Source organism: Fistularia commersonii, chromosome 15, assembly GCF_037954325.1.
Source record: "Fistularia commersonii isolate RoL2024-O1a breed Wild chromosome 15, RoL_Fcom_v1.0, whole genome shotgun sequence".
In the NCBI taxonomy this organism is placed as follows: Eukaryota; Metazoa; Chordata; class Actinopteri; order Syngnathiformes; family Fistulariidae; genus Fistularia; species Fistularia commersonii.
In genome coordinates, this window is record NC_141298.1 from 405774 (window position 1) to 428745 (window position 22972).

At 41.9% G+C, this 22972-nt stretch overlaps 1 protein-coding gene across 1 annotated transcript; it reads left to right on the forward strand.

The window, feature by feature from the left end:
* The first annotated feature begins 1681 nt into the window (after positions 1-1681).
* camk2a (calcium/calmodulin-dependent protein kinase II alpha) lies at positions 1682-22589 on the forward strand. Its single transcript, XM_086160260.1, has 18 exons — positions 1682-1920; positions 3457-3551; positions 5396-5455; positions 10084-10138; positions 10317-10382; positions 10567-10639; positions 10742-10844; positions 11062-11145; positions 11567-11661; positions 11758-11880; positions 11963-12046; positions 12754-12796; positions 13591-13631; positions 14225-14273; positions 17333-17408; positions 17640-17734; positions 17936-18164; positions 18942-22589. Exons 1-18 carry the CDS (start codon positions 1859-1861, stop codon positions 18943-18945), a joined length of 1437 nt encoding a protein of 478 aa, XP_086016386.1. The 5' UTR covers positions 1682-1858; the 3' UTR covers positions 18946-22589.
* The last annotated feature ends 383 nt before the right edge of the window (positions 22590-22972 follow it).

Here is a 22972-nt window from a genome sequence, read left to right on the forward strand (position 1 = left end):
GAATGTTGATCTCCGGTACCATTCTTCCCTCACTCATGAACAAGACCCCAAGATACTTGAACTTCTTCACTTGAAGCAGGGCCTCTTCCCTGACCTGGAGGGGGCACTCAACCTGTTTCCAGCTGAGAACAACAGTCTCAGATTTGGAGTTGCTGATCCTCATCCCAGCTGCTGCAAACTGCTCCAGCAGGAGCTGGAGGCCATAGTCCAATGAAACCAACAGAACCACATCATCTGCAAAAAGCAGAGACCCAATCCTGAGGCTCCCAAACATGATCCCCTCAACACCCTGGCTGTGCCTAGAAATTCTGTCCACAAAAGTAATGAATAGTATCCGTGACAAAGGGAACCTCTGTCAGATTCCAACCCTCACTGAAAATGAATGAGACTTCTGATTATTGTAAGTTTGTATTGCCACAATACAAACCATGCTCTGATGCTACAGATCATACAAGGACCAAACAGCCCATATCACAGGGTTTGGAATCCCATATTCCTTGAGCATCACCCATAGGATACCCCATGGGACACAGTCGAATGCCTTCTCCAGGTCCCCAAAACACATATAGACTGGTTTCGGCAAACTCCTATGTGACCTCAAGGACCCTGCTGAGGATATAGAGCTGGTCCGCTGGTCCATTGGTCCACTGCTCCATTGAGGAAGCCTTGGAAGTATTCCTTCCCTCATTCCACAACGTCCCCAAGTTGAGATCTGCAGCCTGCCATTCCCGCTGTACAGTGTTGACAGCGTACTGCTTCCCATCCCGAGCCGTGGGATGGCAGACCACAACCTGGAGATTGAGAAAGTAGCCTCTGTCTGCCTTCTGGTTTGGGGACGGTTCCTAACTGTGTGCATATGCGCCCAATAGCAGTTCAGAATACACACCCTAGATGGAATGCTAGAGGGCACACCTGTCGGGAACAGCCTCATATTACTGGGGTACATCAACGCTTGGGCAGCACGTGGGCAGCAGCAGTTGGACCTCAAAAGGTGTGATTGGGAGGAACGGTCCCCCCGATCTAACCCCGATTGGTGAAATAGTAGTAGTATATTATGGCAGTACTATCAGTGGTCACAGTAATACTATAGCATAAGAGTTTGTGGTGACAATAGCAGTGTTGCCATACTATTTGCACTAAAAACAGTATTTAATGCTTGTAGTGTTATTTTCATACATTAGTGCCATCGGAATGATGGTAATGGTATGACAGCAGTTTGCAGCAACATGTAGTGTCACAGTAGTTTACAGCTTCAACTAACAAAAGTACTGCCTGAATTGTGTTTAATAATGGTAGAATTTCGGTTGTGCTTGTAGCGACAAATCCAGTCACAAATTAGTATTACAGTAACAAAAGTAGTATCCTGTTTGAAGTCATTTAAGTCAATTGCCTGGATACGCGGGACAGTTGTAGTACTGCAGTAACATTTATCGTACTGCAGTGCTTTCTGTAATTACAGTATAGTATTGCCAAAATATTTGCAGTGACATCAGTAGCAAGTACTGATACCATTGCATTAGAGTACTTACAGCCCCCCGATCAGACAGATGCAGTTACCATGGTGACCGTAAGAGTGAGTCTCGACCTGTGATTGGCTGAAGGGCGAGTGGGCGGGTAGGCTGAGCTGCTCAGAGGAGAGAGACAGAGGCGGCTGGCTCTCTCCTCATCCCTCCATCTTCTCTTCGTCTTCCTCTTCTGTCAGAATCATCCTCAAAATTACAGTCTTCCTCTTTTCCTCTCTGTCTGCTTCATCTTTCAGACACACATCTACTCTGCACTGTCATCCCCATCATTACCATAGCAAACACCTCAGAGAGACAGACACGGAGCCCCCTGACCCTCGCCCTGCCAGGTCACCATGGCAACAGTCATCTGCACCCGCTTCACTGAAGAGTATCAGCTGTATGAGGAGCTTGGAAAGTAAGTCCTAAGGAGTAAGATTACAACTATTTTGCATATTTTATACTTTAAATGTCACCTGTATCTTTAATTTAAAATTAAATACACCAGAGTGTTGAGTGAATTCTGAAGAAAACTGTATGTTTACAAAGTGATGATATATTTTGATGATATAATTCATGTTACTTTCTATACTTCAGTTTACTTGTTTACCTGACATTTAAATTTTTACTTCCTGTATGTTCATTTGTTTTACATAACAGAGAGATGAAACACCTTTCTGACTTCATCCTACTCACCACCCTCACACAGACATTCACATTCACATACACACACACACACACACACACACACACACACACAGACACATTCTCGCCAGGTCTCTTACATAATGGCTGGTGGGTGGCAGCCTTCAGCTTTCAGGAGAAACACAAACAGAGTCTTTCCATGTTGAAGGAAATCATCATCAATATCATGCATTATTGATTGGCAGCTCGCGTATGGCCAGGTCAAAGTCCATCTGCTAGTCTTGTCATGAAGGGTGTGCCTAAATGATAAGTGCACTACGGACTAAGAATCACTGAAACTGCTGGGACATCGGTTGTCTCTGAAAGTTTGAAAAAAAAAACCGATAACTTTACAGTAAAAGTCATCATTGATGTCATGGATGCTGTTTGAATAGGCAGGAGTAGTCATGAACCCCACCCCTTTAACTCATATGGTTACATCACATCTTCTTTTTCTTTTGGCTGCTCCCTTCAGCAATTGCCACGGCAAATCAATCTTTTCCATGTAACCCCATTCTTTGTATTCCCTTTCCTCACACCAACAAACTCCATGTCCTCTGTCACTTCATCCTTAAATCTTTTGTTTGGTCTACCTACAGGCCTCCTATCTTGGAATTTCAACCTTGCTCTGGACTGTTGACCCTAAGTCAACCATCATACAACAAGGAGTATCACCCCTACTTGTTGCTTCACTATTATAATTGGGTTGGTCTCATTCACATACATGTATTCTGTGCTGCTGCGGCTAACTCATTCCTCCCCTCACTGCAAAAAAGAAGGGTCTCAGAGCTGATCCTTGATGTAATCCCACTTCCACCTACAGCACACCCCACCACTGTCTCACAGCCTGGGTAGATGTCCTGCTCCAGTCTAACATGCTGTAACATAACGTGAATTTATAAATTATCTGACCTACAGCCAGTTGTAAGTTGTAAGTTTTATCATTTCACTTCTTGGTGTACTCCAAAATTTTCTCTTAATGTCAGAGAACTTGATGTACTGGCAGCATCTCTGATAAAGGTTTTCTTCGTAAAATGATTTTAAATATTCTGGCTCAATAAATCTTTCTTTCTGATAGTAAATTAGTTGAGACAAACTGGTGAGTGTAACCCATCTTAATTTTGATAATTCCATTGTGTTGGCAATGTTAATCAATGTCCACCTCATGATAACTTTTTAGCGAGATGCTGGTTTATTTTTATGACAAAGACATTTGGAAGTCTGTGAGTTTCCCATTGATGCTGATTTGTTCCCACCCCTGTATTTCCAGGGGAGCATTCTCAGTGGTGCGGCGCTGTGTGAAGGTGCTATCAGGACAGGAATATGCAGCCAAGATCATCAACACCAAGAAACTGTCAGCGAGAGGTGAGACAATTGATAGTATATGAACCGGTTGAGAAATTATTTTGCGAAAGCCCTTTGTGCATTACAGTTTGTTCTGTCTTCCAAAATCAATAAAAAAAACAACTTATAATGTCACTCAACCTAGATTTCTTATTCAGTGCCTGTCAATCATTCAAACAGTAAATATTTAACATTACATGTCACTTCATTTTCTCAGTTTTGGGAAGACAGCTGTTTTGGTTTGATTTTGCAGTCCTGGCTGTGACAATAACCAGGTTCAGTAAAAAAGAAAAAAAGAACAGTTCCCTGGAAAGTTACCCTTTAATGTTGCCGTCCCTCGGTCAACCTACAAGCCTGAGTCCCGTTTTTTTTTTTTTTCTGGAAACAGATGCAAATGCCTGTTTGGAGCATCTGTGTTTTCTGAGCTTAATCAAGTTAGCCTTGTAACATACAAATAAAAATGACTTGTGGTTAGTGGCAAGAGATGAAAGCATCAGTAATGAGTAACAAAGATGCTACAACACTTGCGATTCTGGTTTGCGCTTCAGTTACGATACCTGGGATGTAATGAGGTCAAATAGTTCGGGACATAGTGAGGAAAATCTGTGAGGGACTTTAGACTGTGCCTCTTCCTTCAAATCAATGGGCTGTCTCTGCTGCTGTGTTTTCCATAGAATAAGTGTTGGGCGAAAAAAAGCAACTTTTCATTTGATCATACAGTGAGAAAATTCAAAACACGACATAGAGATGCCTTAAGACAGGTGAAGACTTGGTGACAACAACTTGATCAGGTACTCGGATATCCGTCTGGTCCACAAAATCTTACATAACGCCGCCCCACCTCCTCTTAAGACCTACATCAAGCCTCGCTCCCAACTCACAAGTCAAGTGTTAAGATCAGTGTCTAGAGGAGGCTGCAATGTTCCTAAAAGAAAGTCTGCCTTTTCTCAATCCGCCTTTTCCTGTAAAGCCATCAAAGAATGGAATGGGCTTCCAGACAATCTAAAGAACATGAGTGATTTTTACACCTTTGCACGGGCTGTTAAAAATTGGATTCTGGAGCACCAAACATGCTCACACTAACAATACCAGACGGGTATTTCCTCATCAGATGTTACCCTTCTGGGTAACATCTGATGTCCCCCAGATGACCAAACAAAAATCACAACAATATCACTTTCAACTTGGGTTTTACTTATTTTATTGCCTGTTTATATATTGTATAGTTATTTTATATTGTCTATTTGTACAGTTTTTTTTTTTTTGTATTGTCTTCCCAGGACTACAGATGGAAATTAGCTATGAGCTACAATCTGGTACAAACATCTCTGCCTCTGTGCTTTATGTAATTGTACACTATCCTGATAAACTTTTTAAGCTAAACTGAAACTGAATCTCGTGATACACCACCCCTGGCACTTCCAGACTCCCATACAAACTGGATTTTTGATTTTGCTTGACATTTTTATGACTCTCAGATATTTCTGCTATTGCTTAGCAACACCCTTCATATTTTGTGATAGTGTGTTTTTCCAGATATTGTTGACGTTGTTGGAACTCATGTCTGTTTGGAGATTAAAGGAAAACATCTTTAGTGGAAATAATTAGAATCCTCTTTGGTGTGTGTGTGTGTGTGTGTGTGTGTGTGTGTGTGTGTGTGTGCATGTGAGGTTTACTGTAAGTTTGGAGCTCAGGTCAGTAGTCCTAGCAGGGTCAGTGGAAAGTTCAAGTCTCCCCACATGTTAAATGAACCTCTGATATTTTGCAGCTTCAATTTGTTTGTATTTCCATCTTTAACAATCGCCACATTTATTCGGGTTTCCTTCCTGGCAGCCGATCATCACTGATAAATGGTTCTTTTTCAGATCATCAGAAATTGGATCGTGAAGCTCGAATCTGTCGTTTACTGAAACACCCGAACATTGGTGAGTACTGCCAGTACTTCTGTAACTGCTATTCTGCTGTAACTGCTGGTCGAGCTAAAGTGTCTATTCCTGTCTACCCAACATGGGTTTTGCAGGTACAACAAGTTATGTCACAATATTTCATTTGTGCATAGGTGTACCAATGTCACTTTTTCACACACAAGTGGCAGGAGGACTACCGTAACTTAAGTAATATTGCAATAATTACCTCAAGTGCTGGATATCTGAGTTATAGGGCTCAAACATCCAGCAGAGAGGGGAATCCAAAGAAATGGGGCGACTACTTTGGAGTACTTGTACTACTGCTTTGTGTATTATCCCTGCATTTAGTAATATTGGCATGTAGTTTTGTGGGCTGCGATTGCAGTGAGCAATCCAAGTACTACAATTTTTTGCACTGCAGTGAATTGTACAAGCCGCTTGGTCTATGTGCTGCTCGGTAGTGTTAGTAGTGCAGTTTTGTGTCTCATGACGGCAAGCAGTATGTGTAGCACTTCAGCTATGTGTACTTTTACTGTGATATATTGTCTGAGTATACCATATTTGTGTTTGTGATGATTCTGCTTACCTGTATTACTCTAGTCCTAATATGATGTAAGTATCAATAGAACAGCAGTTCTCTGTAAAGTTAGTTTTTTTAGCATCACAGCTGCTACAGCTGTCAATGTACACTGTCAACAATGAAGCACTGTTACTGTTACTGTCATTTCTACTCCAAGTAGAAATTGTATAGAGCTCTGTGAATGTTTGCTGAGCTTCAGTACTATGCAAAATTGTCAATGCAATGCTATGGGTGTCAGTATTGTGAGTATTTTTAGGTTTACAGCAGTTTACAATGACTATGATGTGTTGTATTGTGTCAGTACTGCAACTCTATGCAACCTTACTGTGATTAAAACCCCCGGTTCTACTGATGTTACTACTGAATTACATACATAATGCAGCTCTGTGTTGTGTAATCCAATCATAAGTACTAGTGCTGGTGTTCTGTGTACTGTTACTGCAATGAATTCAGATTAGAAATGGATGATAATGATTAATTATGGAGCTTTTAGTGTTGCAAACAATAACCAGGGCAGTATCACTAATTCATCCATCCATCCATGTTCTGTCACTTATCCGAGGTTTGGGTTGTGGGGGCAGCAGCTGAAAAAGGGAGGGCCACACTTCCCTCTCCCGAACTACTTGGTCCAGCTATCTTGCCACACATAGTCTCTCAAGCATGTTCTTGGTCTCCTCCCCGTGTGACATGGCCAGGAACACCTCACCAGGGAGGTATCTAGGAGGCATCCTGACACAATGTCTGACTTTTCTCAATGAGGAGGAGCAGTGACTCCTCACCCCATTTCTAAGGGAGAGCCAGCCCAGACACCCTCTCACATTCAGAAGAGCGGGGAGCTCAAGATTGCGGTCTAATGAAGCCAACACAACCAAATCATCATTCATAAACTCTATGAACATAACCAGTAACAAAGGGCATCACTGGCAGACTCCAAGCCTCACGAGAAAGTAATACGACTTACAGCTGGCAATTTAGACCAAGCTGACACTGATCATACAAGGATCAAAAAGCCTGTATAACAGGGTTTCAGGCCTTATCCACTCAGAGCACCCCACACAGGATTGCCCGCGGTACACGATCGAATGCCTTCTCCAGGTCTACAAAACAAATATAAACTGGCTTGGCAAACCTCCATGCATCCTCGAGAACTCTACTAAGGTTATAAAGCTGGTCCACTGTTCCACGACCAGGATGACAAGCACACTGTTCCTCCTGAAACCAAGATTCAAATACCCACACCCCCAAGAAGACCTTTCCAGGGAGGCTGAAGAGTGTGATCCTGCTGTAGTTGTAGCACAACCTCCAATTCCCCCTTTTCAAAGTGAGGGATCACAACCCACTTTGCCAATCCAGAAGCACTACGCCCGCAATCCACAGAGCGTTGGAGAGGCGTGTCAGTCAATACAGCTCCACAATATCCAGAGCCTTAAGAAACCTAGGTTGGACCTGATCCACCGCACGAGGCCCTGCCACCAAGGAGCTTTTTGACTATCTCGACAACTTCAGCCCCAGAAATAGGGTAGCCCCCCGCAAAGTCCCCTGGCTCTACTTCTACATTGGAAGGCGTGTTGTCGGGATTGAGGGGGTCTTGGGAGTATTCCGTCCACAGATCCACAATGTCTTAAGTCTCCATAGCCACAAAAAACTGCCACCCCTGAGGTTTTGGCTCAGCAACCTACCATAGCCGTATGCCACTTGACCTTCTGATACCTATCATATTCCACCAGAGCCCTACAGGCAACTAAGGCCTAATAGGATTCTTTCAGTTTTTCCCCCATCTCCCCAGGGGTGTAGTCGAAGCTCTTCTGGAGGTGAGAGTTGAAGCTCTCTCTGACAGGGAACTCTGCAGGACATTCCTAACAAACTCTCAAATACATTTGGGTCTGCCATGTCTCACAGGCATTCTCCCTATCAGAGGAGCCAGTCACTAATTCATAATAGAGACTATCATGGTGATTAGAGTAGGTTCCAACTAACACTGACCTCACATAACACTTCATCCTGAGTACAAGTACTGCATGTCGCTGTTCCAGATACTAGCCTATCCAATCTTCAACCACTTATATCTGATTCACAACAAACACCAACATAATCAAAAAGTTTTACCAGCAATACCAGACATTCAGGAGGCAGGTTTGATCAGTAGCCAAACTACATCAGTCATATTCAGATCAATAATCTGTAACGAGATGAAAAATTCCCAGTGTAACATGGATTCCTTTTCTTCTTTCGGATTCTCACTTCAGGTGTAACCACAGCAAATCAACTTCCTCTACTACAACCCGAGATCGGATTATATTTGATGCAGCTTTTGATGCAGCTTTATTGTATCACTATTCAAACATCTTCATCTCCATAAAGCTTCTCAGCAGATGGAAGCATTAAGTGCTCCAAAATCTCCTGATGACTAGCTGCCCTTGATAAAACACAGCGGACCAACACCAGCAGCTGACATGGCACCCCAGAGCATCACTGACTGTGGGTACTTGACACTGGACTTCAGGCATTTTGGCATTTCCTTCTCACCAGTCCTCCCCCAGACTCTGGCAGCTTGATTTCCGAATGAAATGCAAAATTTGCTTTCATCCGAAAAAAGTACTTTGGACCACTGAGCAGCAGTCCAGTGCTGCTTCTCTGTAGCCCAGGTCAGGCGCCTCTGCCGCTGTTTCTGGTTCAAAAGTGGCTTGACCCGGGGGTCCGGCACCTCTAACCCATTTTCTGCACACGCCTGTGCACAGTGGCTCTGGACGTTTCTACACCAGACTCAGTCCACTGCTTCCACAGCTCCCCCAAGGTCTGGTATTGGCCCCTCTCCACAATCAGCGTCTGGTCACCTCTTGTGGTTGTGCAGCGTTTTCTGCCACACTTTTTCCTTCCCACAGATATCCCACTGAGGTGTCTTGATACAGCAGTCTGGGAACAGACCTATTCTATCAGACTTCTTTCTGTGTCTTACCCTCTTGCTTGAGGATGTCAATGATGGCCTTCTGGACAGCAGTCAGGTCGGCAGTCTTACCCATGATTGTGGTTTTGAGTAATGAACCAGGCTAGGAGTATTTAAAAGCCTCAGGAATCTTTTGCAGGTGTTTAGAGTTAATTCGTTGATTCAGATGATCAGGTTAATAGCCCGTTCAGAGAACCTTTTCATGATATGCTAATTTTTTGAGATAGGAATTTGGGGTTTTCATGAGATGTATGCCAAAATCATCAGTATTAAAACAATAAAAGACCTGAAATATTTCAGTTGGTGTGCAATGACTCTAAAATATATTAAAGTTTATCTTTTATCACAGCATTATGGAAAATAATGAACTTTATCACAATATGCTAATTTTTTTGAGAAGGACCTGTACATCGTTAGAGACTGTAGAAAAAGAGAACTGTGAGCAGCTTTTCTATGCTTTTCTATTGCTAAAATAACATCTATTGTATAAGAGGATGCATAATGGCTGCTCCCCAACACACACACACACACACACACAAGCACACACACACGCACGCACACACACACACACACACACACACACACACACACACACACACACACACACACACACACACACACACACACACACACATCCCACTGCTACATTGTGTAGGAGTGTTTAGAGAGAAAAACCTAATTATTTCTTTCTGAGTGTTTTACACAGGTGTGTGTGTGTGTGTGTGTGTGTGTGTGTGTGTGTGTGTGTGCGTGTAGGAGGAGAGAGGGTTTGACGCTTTCACCTAAGGACACTGTTGCCTGGCAACACACTGTCACTGTTATGTAACCCCCCTCAGTATCTACAAAGCATCTCTGCCCACACATAGCTGCAGCTGGATGCTAAGCTCTTTTGCCTCCTCTTGATTGGTTGGTAGGGATCATGTGGTCATATTCAATAATTGTATCATTAGATATCATTAAATAATTTACACACATTTCTACAAAGGTTTCCTCTTTATTTTTAACCTGTTCAAATGAAATATCGCTGGATTTTTTGAAAACTATGATAAAATGTGTAATACTAAGGTTGCGAAAAAAAAAAATCTCTGTTTTCTTTTTCTGTTCTATTTTTCCCTCTCTCAGTTCGACTACATGACAGTATCTCAGAGGAGGCACATCATTACCTTATCTTTGACCTGTGAGTCCTTCTTGCGTATAAAATATGCTTTGTATTGGAAATACTACACAATTTTACAATCTTGTGCTGATGCTGTGTTTTATTTTTAATTGTTCCTTTCAATTACAGTATGACTGACTTTCATGATTTAATGCTTGTTATGATTTATACTGTCATGACAAATAATGCATTGTCACAGGGTCACAGGCGGTGAGCTGTTTGAAGACATTGTAGCTAGAGAATATTACAGTGAAGCTGACGCCAGGTAGGAAATGACTGGCAGCGAAAATAAGTGGTTTTCATCTAAAAGTGTCTAAGCCTGTCAAGGTAGTTGACGTTGGCATGATCACATTAAAACTGCTCTGGTCAGAGTTTCAGTCAACAGTGTTCTAAAAATGTGTGAATATGGTTGTGCTCTTGACCTCTGACCTCAGTCCTTCTCTGAACAGTCACTGTATCCAGCAGATTTTGGAGGCAGTGCTTCACTGTCACCAGATGGGTGTAGTTCACCGAGATCTAAAGGTGGGTACTGTGTGGTTGTGTTAGATGTTCTTATCATGTTAGCATATTAGCTTCTTAATATGTTTACGTGTGAGCCTGTTAGCATATGTCACTTATCTTCAGCCGGAGAACCTGCTACTGGCCTCAAAGTCGAAAGGTGCTGCAGTAAAATTGGCAGACTTCGGGCTAGCCATTGAGGTTGAGGGAGACCAGCAGGCATGGTTTGGTAAGATCTAGTAACGACTGCTGTAGGGTTCTGTTTTTTCTGTTAGTGTTGAAACCACTGCAAATGTTTCTGCTGTTAAATTGTTGCTAGAAGTGCTGCCCTGCTGCTAGTATTGCTATCAGTACTTGTATTATTCCTGCTGCTAGTGTTACTAGTGCAAGTATTATTACAACCAGTACAGTTTGTTGAGTGATGATGTCAGCACATTTATTCATAGGGTTTGCGGGGACTCCAGGTTATCTGTCCCCTGAGGTTCTGAGGAAGGATCCTTATGGCAAAGCAGTCGACCTCTGGGCCTGTGGTCAGATTCCACTCCAATCTGCTCTCCCCTCTTCTGCCTCTTTGTCCCCTATCCTGTCTCCTTACCTCCTCCTCTCTCAGGTGTCCTCTGTCTCTTCTCATTCCAGATGTCTCCTTGTCACCTCTCAGGTGTGTCCTTGTCTCCTTGTCTCCTCTTAAATGTCCCTTTGTCCCCTCCTCTCACACCCAAGTCCTCATTTCCTCCCCTTTCAGGTCTGTCCTTATCTCCTGTCAGATGATTCTCATTTCCTCTCCTTTCCCTCCAAGTGTGACCATTTGTCTCCTCTCCTCTCCTCCAAAACATTTCCCGATTTTCATGTCATTATTATTGTTGTTTCAGTTGTGTCCTTGTTTCCTCACCTCTTCAGTGTCTCCTTGTCTCCTCTCAGGTGTGTCCTCTTCTGCTTGTCTCCTTTTCGCAGGTGTTATCCTTTACATTTTATTGGTTGGGTACCCTCCATTCTGGGATGAAGATCAACATCGTCTGTATCAGCAAATCAAAGCTGGAGCTTATGATGTAGGTCATATGGCATAACGGAGCTCATTCATAAATCTGTATGGATGCTAGTAGCCAGACTTGTGATGATGTAGCTGACATTGGTCCTCCTACTAGTTTCCATCTCCAGAATGGGATACAGTGACGCCTGAAGCCAAAGATTTGATCAACAAGATGTTGACTATCAATCCTTCCAAACGCATCACAGCTGCAGAGGCACTGAAACACCCATGGATCTCTGTGAGACAGTGGACACACACCTCTCATCTGATGATCCCACTGTTTCTAGATGATGATAATGATGGGGTGTGCTCTTCCTCAGCATCGCTCCACGGTCGCATCCTGCATGCACCGGCAAGAAACGGTTGAGTGTCTGAAGAAATTCAATGCCCGGCGGAAACTCAAGGTGGGCTGAGGTCAAAGATAAACCACCAATTTAATTGGATCCTAATGTAATACGCAACATTTATAAACTATGTATAATTCCCTCCTTCCTAAATCATTCATCCTCAACTGCATTGTTTGTTCTTTCACTTCCTGTCTTCCATGACTCATTCCTCTTCTCTCTCCTGTTCTGATCCTTGTTTCCTTCGTCCTCATCATCCACCCTTCCTTTCTTTCTCATTTCTTTTAACTATTCCTTCCATTACTGTCTTTCCTGCTTTCATTTTTCCTCCCTCACCATCTTCCTCTCATCTCCTTGTCTTTCTTTCTTCCCACCTTCAATTAAATTTTTCTTTGGTGATTGCCTCTTCCTTGGCTTGATCCTTCCACTTGCCCTTTCCTTCTTTTCTATATTATTGCCGTCTTTTTCTGTCTTCTTTTCCTCACAACCTTTTTCATTGTTGTTTTTCCCTTCATTTCCCCATCTTTCCTCAATCCTTGATTCTCCCAATTTTCCCCTTAAAATTCATTCTTTACCTTATTCTTAAATTGTTCCTTGCCTCCTCTACTCCATTTTCCTGCTTTTATCCTGCTATCCTTGCCCTACCCTTTCTTCTTACGGCCCACCTTTGTCTTTGCTTCCCCTTTTCTTTTGCCCCCCTTTCCTTCTTCCACTCTTTCCTCCATCATTGCTTTCTCTTTCCCTCTTTATGTCTTTCCTACCCCCAGGGTGCCATCTTGACTACTATGTTGGCCACCAGAAATTTCTCAGGTAACTATAGCAACTCGTTTCATCTCTGGAGTCAGCGATCAAAACCTAGTGATAGGAATAAAGCAGCAGATATGGAGTATGTGACATTTGACTTGTTCAGTTGCTGAGAGTCCAAATATTAAACATATCCAAATATTAAACATATATACTAATAGAGGAATCGTCCAATCAGCAGCAAGCTTACAAACTATTATCAGGTTAACACTGTGTGTATATGTATGTGTGGGCATGTGTGTGTGGTAGCAGCTGTCACTACATGTCAGACACACAGATCTATTGATAGCAGCAACACACCAAACACAAACACAACATACACACACACTCTATCCTCTTTCTTCCCCTCAAAACAGTATAAACTTGTTGAGCTTCTGTTGTCACACACATTTGGGCACTGTGACATCATGACCTGGCACAGGCAAGGGTTTGTGCAGGGACATTACTCTGAGTCAGTGAAGGTGTTACTTCAATTCTTGATCAGAACAGGAATGTTTCAACTCTCAAGCATCTCAAGTGGATCCTAAATTTGGCCCTTAGTCTCTGAGGGACAAGTTGTGGCTTCAAAGTCTCCTTGCTTGTTCCTCTGTTCTAACCCTGCAGACCATTCTGCTTTGACTTTAAATTTTTCTCTGGCTTGAAAGTTCATTGTTTCAGTCGTCAGTCATCCAAGTTTCTGTATTCATCCCAAGACGCCTGCTATCAGCTTGCTGTGATGCCTTCAATCCTCTTTCTGACGTTTGTCACATTTTTTGTGACAATTCTCCTACTGTCTCTCTTTGCACTTGTCCTGCATTCAGGAGGGAAGAGCAGCAGCAACAAGAAGGCTGACGGTGTTAAGGTAATATTGTTTACAATTGGTTAATAAATAGTTTAGCAGTAGAAGCAGCAGTGGTTGTAGTAGCACTGGCACTATTAATACTTGTGTAGTAGCAGTTCAATCATTGTTGTGATAGACTGGTTGTGTGAAGCTTGTTTGGAATTGATTAGCTTATGATTTATCTACTCCTTTAGTTCAATTTTATATGGTGAAATTGCATGAAAACATTTTCAAATGGGAAAATACAGCTGTATTTGTTTTCCAAGGAAAAAATGTTAAATACTTTATTCAAACATTGGCAATTTTTGAGGTTTGGCTTCATTATTTTGGCAGGCGCCTGCTGATAGATAGGCTTCCCTCTGATCAGAAAGTTGGCAGTTCAATCTCCAGCTCCTCCTGTCTGCAAGCTGAATTGTCCTTGGGCAAGACACTGAACTACCAGTTGCTCCTAATGCTCTGGTTCCACTTTGCACGTCAGCTTTGCCGCCATAGGTGTATGATTTTGGAATCGGGTGAATGTAATCTATAGTAAATGTTTTGTATCCCCATGTTGCTAAAAGCAGTATGTAAGTGGAGACCATTTATTTTACAAAACCTCTGACTGTCTGTTGCAGGAATCATCGGAGAGCACAAACACAACCATCGAGGATGAAGACACTAGAGGTGAACCTAAAACAGGCACTGTCACGAGGCGCTGGGGCGGACTCAAGCAGGGAACCACACTTCAGAGCAGGGATGGGTTGAAAGCGCTTTTATTGCGTTGAAATGGCAGGACGGGTTGCAGGCGGGACTACAGAGACTGGGTCTCACCAGGACGGGTTGCAGACGGGACTGCGGAGGCTGGGTCTCACCAGGACGGGTTGCAGACGGGACGGGTTGCAGGCAGGACGGGATGCAGGCGGGGTCAGAGGTTACACCGGCCGACTGGGTCCAGTCGTAACGAGAGAGGGGACAGAGGTTACACCTGGGGTCCGGTCGTGGCAGGGCTCTGCCGTGATCTGAGAGCCACAATGGCAGGGATAGGATCCAGTCGTGGCAGGGATGGCGTCGGGTCGCCGCAGGGCTCCGCAGTGGTATGAGAGCCACAATGGCGGGGGCGTGGCAGGGCTCCGCAGTGGTATGAGAGCCACAATACCCCGGCGCCAGGCAGAGCGTGCCGCTGCCCTTAATAGGGATCTTGATTAGCGGCATCTGCTTCAGTGGCGCCGATTACAATTGGGATCAGGTGTGAACCCTGACACATACAGGGGCATACATACACACATACATACACACACACGCACTTGTGTACTTGCAATTCATTTTACATACTTTTTTATAAGTATTGTTTTTCTATGTAGCTGTTCCCTCAGGAGCCATCACAGAAAATCATTTGCCTCCATCCAGTCCTATCGTCTGCATCCTCTTCTCTCACGCCAATTAATTTCATGTCCTCTTTCACTACATCCATAAACTTCTCGTCAGTCTGCCTCATGGACCTCATGGACAGGGGTCACAACTTTTTTTTTAAAAAGAGAGCTACCTTTAAAAAGAGAGCTATTTTTTAGGTACCGATTAATGTGAAGGGCTACCAGTGTGACACACACTTCTGAAATAACTTATAGGCTCAATTTTCATTTGATTATATCTATTATTGATAATTAATTATATTCATTCATGTGAAGACACTGATCATGTTAATGATTTCTCAAAGTAATTATCAACAATGACTGAACAAGGTAGGAAACAGAAAAAATAAAGATGCAACACTTCTGTAAATCTCTGCAAGTATTTACATTTTAAAAATTCCACCTCCAAATTTTCCTGGGAAATCACAATGTCCCGTTTTTACTAGTCACTAACATTTTTTTACAAATCAAGTATGAAACATGAAAAAATAAATTTTCCGATTTTAAGTAATTCTTATCACATTTTCAATTTACCACCCAATCTGCAGCATTTTAAACAAAACCATCACATGTTACAACATGACATATGATGTCTTTCTCTAACTGAAAAATTAACCAGGCTGTGTAGGACAGACACATTATTTAGGCCCTCAATAATGAGTGTATGTTCAACAGAGCCAGTTGTAATTCAATAGTGATTATTTAGTAATGTTTTCCTGTCGGGAAACATTTGCATGGGCACCATGTTGGTGATCCATGCTTCTGGACTCTTTCCTGTTAATTCTAGCCAGAACTTTCTTCTACCCATATCGTCACTGTCACAGTTCAGGGTCGGACTCAAGCAGCAACACAGGACTCCACAAAAAACAGAGAATTCCATTACCAATTTAACTTGGTAACCTGAGGGAACAGGTACAGTTTTACAGCTGGACATTGGACGAAAGAGAACCTTAACATTTGCATATCTGTTACCTCCAGCTAAGCCTCCTGTCTTTTGCACAGCACCACTGTTTCTAAACTATTCAGTGCTGGTCGCAAAAATACTCCTATAAACCTTTCCTTTAAACAATACACCTATATACCTTTCCTTTTATTCTTGGTGATAATCTTTTATTACACATTACACCTAGCCCTGTACTCTATCTTTCATCCTCTTCATCTGAAAGCTCCAAACCACCCAGAGCATGTCTCTGCTCCTCCCTGAAAATCACACAACACTCTTCTTTTTTCAGTTTCCACCACTTTGTTGTCTGCTCTGCCTTTGTATCATGTGTCTTCTTTGTCACCAGAGTCATCCTGCAAATCACCATCCTATGCTGTCCGGCTACACTCTCACCTACCATTTCTTTGCAGTCACTGATCTCCTTCAGATCTTACTGTCTATACAAGATGAAGTCCAATTCTGTGCTCCTAAGTCTACTCTTAGAAGTTACCCCATGTTCCTGTTGCTTTTGGAGGAAGTTTTTCACAGCATCCATTTCCATCTATTTTGTAAAGTCTACCACCATCAGTTCCCCTGTGGTCCTATCCTGGATACCAAACCTGCTTGTCTTCTTCATCACCTCTGTTGTCTGCATCAACAACCCCTGTGAAGTCTGCACCAATTACCACTCTATCACCTCCAGGGATGTTCTGCATGACTTCATCTAACTCACTCTGGAATTTCTGCTTCTCTAGTACTCACACCATTGAACATCACACCTTCAATTTCTAGCTCTTTTTACCTCCCGAACATTACAGACAAACTCATCATTCAAGATAATTCCAATTCCCTTTCTCTTCCTATCAGTACCATACTACAACAACTTAAATCATGCCACTAAGTGTCCAGCGTTGCTGCCTTTCCACCTGCTACCTGATACACAGCATATCCAGCTTCCACCTCTGCATCATGTCAACCAATGCTTTAGCTTTTCTTGTCATTGTCCCGACACTCCAAATACCTCTTTCCTTTCCTCTTCTCTCGTTCATCCTCTCCTTCACCCCACAGTTGCCCAATTTCCTCTGATGCACTGTAGGTTATCCACACCAATGGTGGCCATTAATGTACATCTGGAATGAAAAACATAGGTTCCATCATCATGTTTAGTTTGGCACAGGTTTTAATTCAGATGCCCTTCCTGACACAATCCTGCCACAGTCATACATGGCTGGGAACAGCTCAAGGAGGAAACTGTCTGGTGCCCCCTTGTGGCTGCGTCATAAGCATTCTACTTGTACCTTGATATGTCTATACTGGAAACTACCTTACTGAAAGACATTGAATTATAAAAGTATTCTGTGTTCTTCTTTAAATGTGTCTCTCGTAAACCTGGATGGGGTTCCATGTGTCAGTGAGGAAGCAGGATATCATTAAAGTGACGGAAATGCTCATTGAGGCCATCAGCAACGGAGACTTCGAGAGCTATACGTATGTAACACACACACACAAACATGCACACACACATACATACATACACAAGCTCACAGAAGGGTGATCCAGAGATCCAGAGGAACCCCTGTTCAGTCATCAGTTTGATCAAAGCAGCATCTCACAGCAGCATCCACAGAGAGAATGACAGCTCCTGTATTTGCAACAACATTAATCGAGGGTCTACTTTTTTCTTTTACTTTGCTTCTGCTTTTTCTTTTCATATTTCAGTAAAATGTGTGACCCAGCTGTGACGGCGTTCGAACCTGAGGCATTAGGGAATCTGGTTGAAGGCTTGGACTTCCACCGCTTTTACTTTGAAAACTGTGAGCTGAACAGATGTTCCCACTGGCCAAAGTCTCATTACTGTTTTAATGACATCTGTCCCTCATGTTTTTGCTCTCCTTTTAATCATTTTTGATATTCCTGTCCTTTCTTTCTTGTCTTTGCATCTTGTTCTCCAATGATTCCAGTGTCAGCTGTTCTTTTTCTACCAGTTGGAATGGTTGTGTCTCTTGTCTCTGCAGTGTGGTCTAAGAACAGTAAACCCGTCCACACCACAATCTTGAATCCTCACATTCACTTGGTTGGGGATGAGGCTGCTTGCATTGCCTACATCAGAGTGACGCAATACATTGATGCCAACGGGACACCACGCACAGTTCAGTCGGAGGAGACTAGAGTCTGGCACCGCCGGGATGGGAAGTGGCAGATCGTCCACTTCCACCGCTCAGGCTCTGCCTCTACACTTAGCAAGTATGAGCAGGTTAAAGTTCAGCCTTAGTGATGTCTCAGTGATGTACAGGATCAATAACAATGATTTTTATAAAAAATACTTTTATGGTCTGAGGAAATGGTTTTGTAGTCTAGCCAGTAAACAATGTCAGAAAACAGAGAAATACATTGTACATTGCATGCATTGCAAAAGTAATAATTATAAATGATACCCCAATGTAATTTTGTGGTTGGGAATAGGACCAAATATTTATATATCTATTTTATCCTGTATCCTGATCAAGAGTCAGTGTGTAAGTCTTGCCGCTAAAAATACTGGGATTCATTATAATGGAAAAGGTCAGGAAATGTGAAAGACCAGATTTTGTAAGTTCCTGCCTGTTTACCTTACTGGCTACCCAGTTAAGGATTTTTTTCCAAGTCAAATCCTGGTTTCCGCAAATAATTATTTGTTTATGAATACATTAACAGAGCTGAAGCTAACTGTATGGCTCATCGTTGTTTATATCAATGTTTTTATCTTTAAAAGTTTGATTTGTCGAACCCTGGACAAGCGAGTGGGCTTAACCAAAAGAGGGCAGCATATGTTAATGGGAAAACCTGGGGTCCAATATTATTGGAACAAGAAATTCTCACTACTTATCTGTCTTGTCATCCTCTTCTTGACTCATTGTTAAAACATACATTTTTCTAAATAAGCAGCTGTACGTCCAGACCTCCTGTACCTTGGCCTATGAAATGTTTTTTTTTTGTTGTCGGCGAGACACTGAAAGTTTTTGTCTGTTTCTGTCTGTCCAGCTAACTTCCACAGGGGCCATTTGTTGATGGGGGGTAACTGTCGCCTTGACAACTGATTGATTGACAGAAGGCCAGGCATATGACACCAATCGTCAGGATTGGAGAAGTTGACACAAAAGAAAAGGAGGAGCTGGTGGCGAGGAAGCATAGCACCAACTCTGTCCAAGAAAGAACCACATAAGACTTCAACCAAACCATTAGCTTACTCCTCTTAGCTCCTTTGGACTTTTAGACACACACCCCTCTTGATTAACCAATCATCTCTCTTGGTGGATAGAAACATTTGTGAAAACCTTGTAACTCCGGGAATTTTATAAAATATCTTATATCAGGATGACTGAAGGCTGACAGTGTCTTCACAGGTGGCCAAGTTACTGACAACACCACACCAACCCCCTTTAGTCTGGGAGCATTTGGTTTTGATATTTAGTGGAATCAGTGTGGGGACAGTTTTGGGTTTCAATAACCTGTCCTGGAGGTGTGGCCATCCACAAGGGGAGCAGCTGTGGTGTAGGGGGTAATGAACATGTGGATGAATTATCTTTCTTTCTAGTTAAGATAGTGATGAATGCAGCTTGCTAAGATACGAGGTGTCCACCTATGAGACAAAGTTTTTATCGCGTGCAGATTTAGAGTCTCCGTTGTGTTATTCAAACTTCCTAATTCCTGATCGCAACCTCAGCTTTCATCCCTACTGCATGGAGCTTCTGAAAATGTCCGATTTTGAAATTTTCAAAAATTAAATTAGTCAACAAACAAGAAATTGGATTTCATTCTGTGAAAAAGATCATATGTAATATTTATACAGTCAGACCCCTGAGAATTACTCAGACTTTCTTAAAATTATAAACCTGGAGATTATTTGCCATAATTTCAATGTCAATGAGGTCAAGATCTTGAGGATATTTACTGGCATGTCTCAGCATCAAGTTTATCATTTTTTTCACTGATTTGCTTCCGTCAAGGTCTGAGTGCTTCACATCTTCCTTATGCTCACAAACCTGCAATCTTCCATGAAAGGCCACACCTCCACTGCCTCGCGTCAACCACTGACTGAGGTTTCTAACACGATCCTGAGAGGTTCTTTAACAAGCTGATTGTCTGCTGCTCTGCTCCCCTCTGACATTTTGTGGGAAGAGAAACTTGATCAGTGGGATTGTGAAGACAGATGAGACAGAGTAAGAAAATGTCAGATAACATCAGAGACTAAATTAAGTGAAACTTTATAGTTTGATCTTTGCTAAAATCCAATGATTTCGGGTAGCTTAGAAATCAAATAAAGTCACAGTGACACTCAGAATCACCAGATAAGTCTAAGGAATCAATGAATTTGTAAATGCTGCCTTTTCCTTTCTTTTATTGTCTAAAGGCAATAAACTGATCAAAATTATACCAAAATTATTGCCATTATTTGTTCAATCAGGTCTGGTCAATTAATTGAAATTATAAAGATATCCACTTGGTTATTCTTGAAAAACGACAAGGCTGATAAGGCAGAAAGAAAATAATTCCATATATGAATTTTTATTTTTGTTGGAGATGGTCACTTTAGTCAGTCAGGGGGGTGTGGTCACTGTATGAAATCTCATATCTCTTTTGGGTTAATCCCTTTTGGAGCCTTAATGATCAATTTTCCCAATGTATCTCAGATTCTTAAGTCAAATCACTTTTTTCTTTAGGAGATATGAGGTTCGGTGATGAAATATGAGATATGAGGGTGGGGTTTTGTACAGTTTGTTTTTTTCTTCAGTGATGGTGTTTCACGTACAGATCCTGTGATTTTCTGCATGCTGGACTTGGTGTTTAGTGTTTTGGGTTGCGGCTTGGCTTGCGGTTCCAGGCTCTGCTTTGTTATGATCCCTCACTGGGGGGCTGCAACCTCTGCTCAATTCCAGCCCCACTAAAATGCTACACTTTGATATTCTGCAACTTTTTGACCTGTTGTGTTTGTCTAATACTTCAAGCTGCTCTGAACCATCCAGCAAATGTAGAACTTTGTACAATCAGATACCACTAAGATTATAATCTCAGTATTATGCATTTGTATATTGAGGCTTTTTAACGCTCTTATCAGACTCCAATGGTGTTGTTCTGTGTTTTAGCCTGATGACTCTGCAGTGCCGGATCATGGTGCTGCCTGGCGTACTATGTATAAGCCCAAATTTGGAAAGAAAGGACTTTGAATGGATGCTAATGACATGGTCAGAAAGAGATCTAAACATGTGAAAAAAAATCAGTCAACTCATTACTTTTCATTTTCATGGTATTCTATTATTGACATAAAAAGTACTTTACTTCTGTTAATGGCAGTGCTGATAAGTACACGGGGCTGTCTCACTTCCTGCAAGACACTACTATATGTCACCCTGACTTTTTTCGTGCTTATTGTAAAGGGTGGTTTGGCTTCATTGGACTTATATAAGGGCCTACAGTCTTTTAAAAGATATTAGATTGGTCGGGACTCCAGGTGGTGCCCATGAGTTGAATGTGTTTTTTTTTATTTTAAAGTAGGTAGTCTGTTTCAGAAAAGAAAAAAATGACGCTTTTCAGGCACTAGAAACATTACTTAATAGGTGGGATCTGTCTTTGAACTGCAAATATGTCATTTTAGAGAAGTGTTTTGATGTTTATGCTTGAAACTTTGGAATTTATCTCAAAGCACTTTTCAAATGTTAAACCTGTGAAGTTATGTTCAACGCTGCACTGCAACTTCATGTCTTCATGGGAACCAAATCTGAATGTCATAGAGTTGGAAGTTTGGTTGACGCCCCACTAACATTATATTCACCAGAGAGGAAGCTGCCACTGTAAATTGGCTGGAAGCAGGAGGACTTTACCTGGGGTTTTTTAGCATCATGATTTTTGATATCATGTTGGTATAGCTTTTTTCCACAAGATGTCTGCTTAAAGTGTTGAATTGATAAGTTTCAGTAAATGATATTCTATCAAACATTCTGTTAAAACAAAGCTGGGTCAGATCAAACTCGAATCAATAGAAAAACTACATTTCATGATATTAAATCTGTATTCAAATACCAGGGTCTCCGAAAGTAAAATCATCTTCTTAGCTTGGGCATAGGAAGGGGGGAAATGAATCACTTAAATTTATGTTATAAAATTTGACATTCTCTGACATTATATCTATAAATTTTGGACCAACTCTATACCTTTATATACAATCTCAAAAATGTCCAACTGGGTTATCACAGTGATGATTTAGATACTTGTCACATAAATCATTCTTGGTCCCTCCCCACCCTCTCCAATTCTACCCCTGCTCTGTGTTTAACTTTATTAACTATTTACATTTGATGTCCTTGATTCATTTGAGTAGACTGAAGGTTCAAGGTTTGTGGCTCCCTATTACATCCATGGATCATTCATATTTTGATTTGTGTAAAATTTAGCTTGGCCTATTTTTGCCTATCCACTCTGCAGGAACAATAATAAGCTCCTCCACAATCAAACCACTCTTCTGTTATGATGGATATTGTGATGTGATATTTCTGCTGCATGGCTTGTGTGTTAATGTGTGAGAGACAGGACGTGTGTGTGTGAGTGAGTGTTTTTCTTATTATTCCTTTTTGGACTAATTATCTTCTGCATTGTGTTCAGAGTTTTCTGTAAATAAACTGAAGTGGTCAAAAACTTTTGTCAGATCATTCTGTTTTTAACCTGATTTAACCTTAAACTTGACTTCAGCATGGAGGCTGAGGATGGAGGCTGTTGGCAATACATGTATCATGATAGGGAGTTGGAGTCCATCAGAAAAAATCCAGTTGACTTGAGAAATTGCAATTAATTAATTCTTGGTCTTGGTCCTACATCCATTAGTACACAGGACACAATGTCACTGTCCTTTTTGCCAAATTCCAAGGTAAAACACATCTAGACACAATTTACATTATAAATAACCTAACAAGCATTACAGCTCATAACAAGCAAGCTATAAGCAAGTTAACAACCTAACAAACAATATACAATCACCAACTACCTACCCTAGCCAACAGCAGTCTGAAGCTTGTCATTGG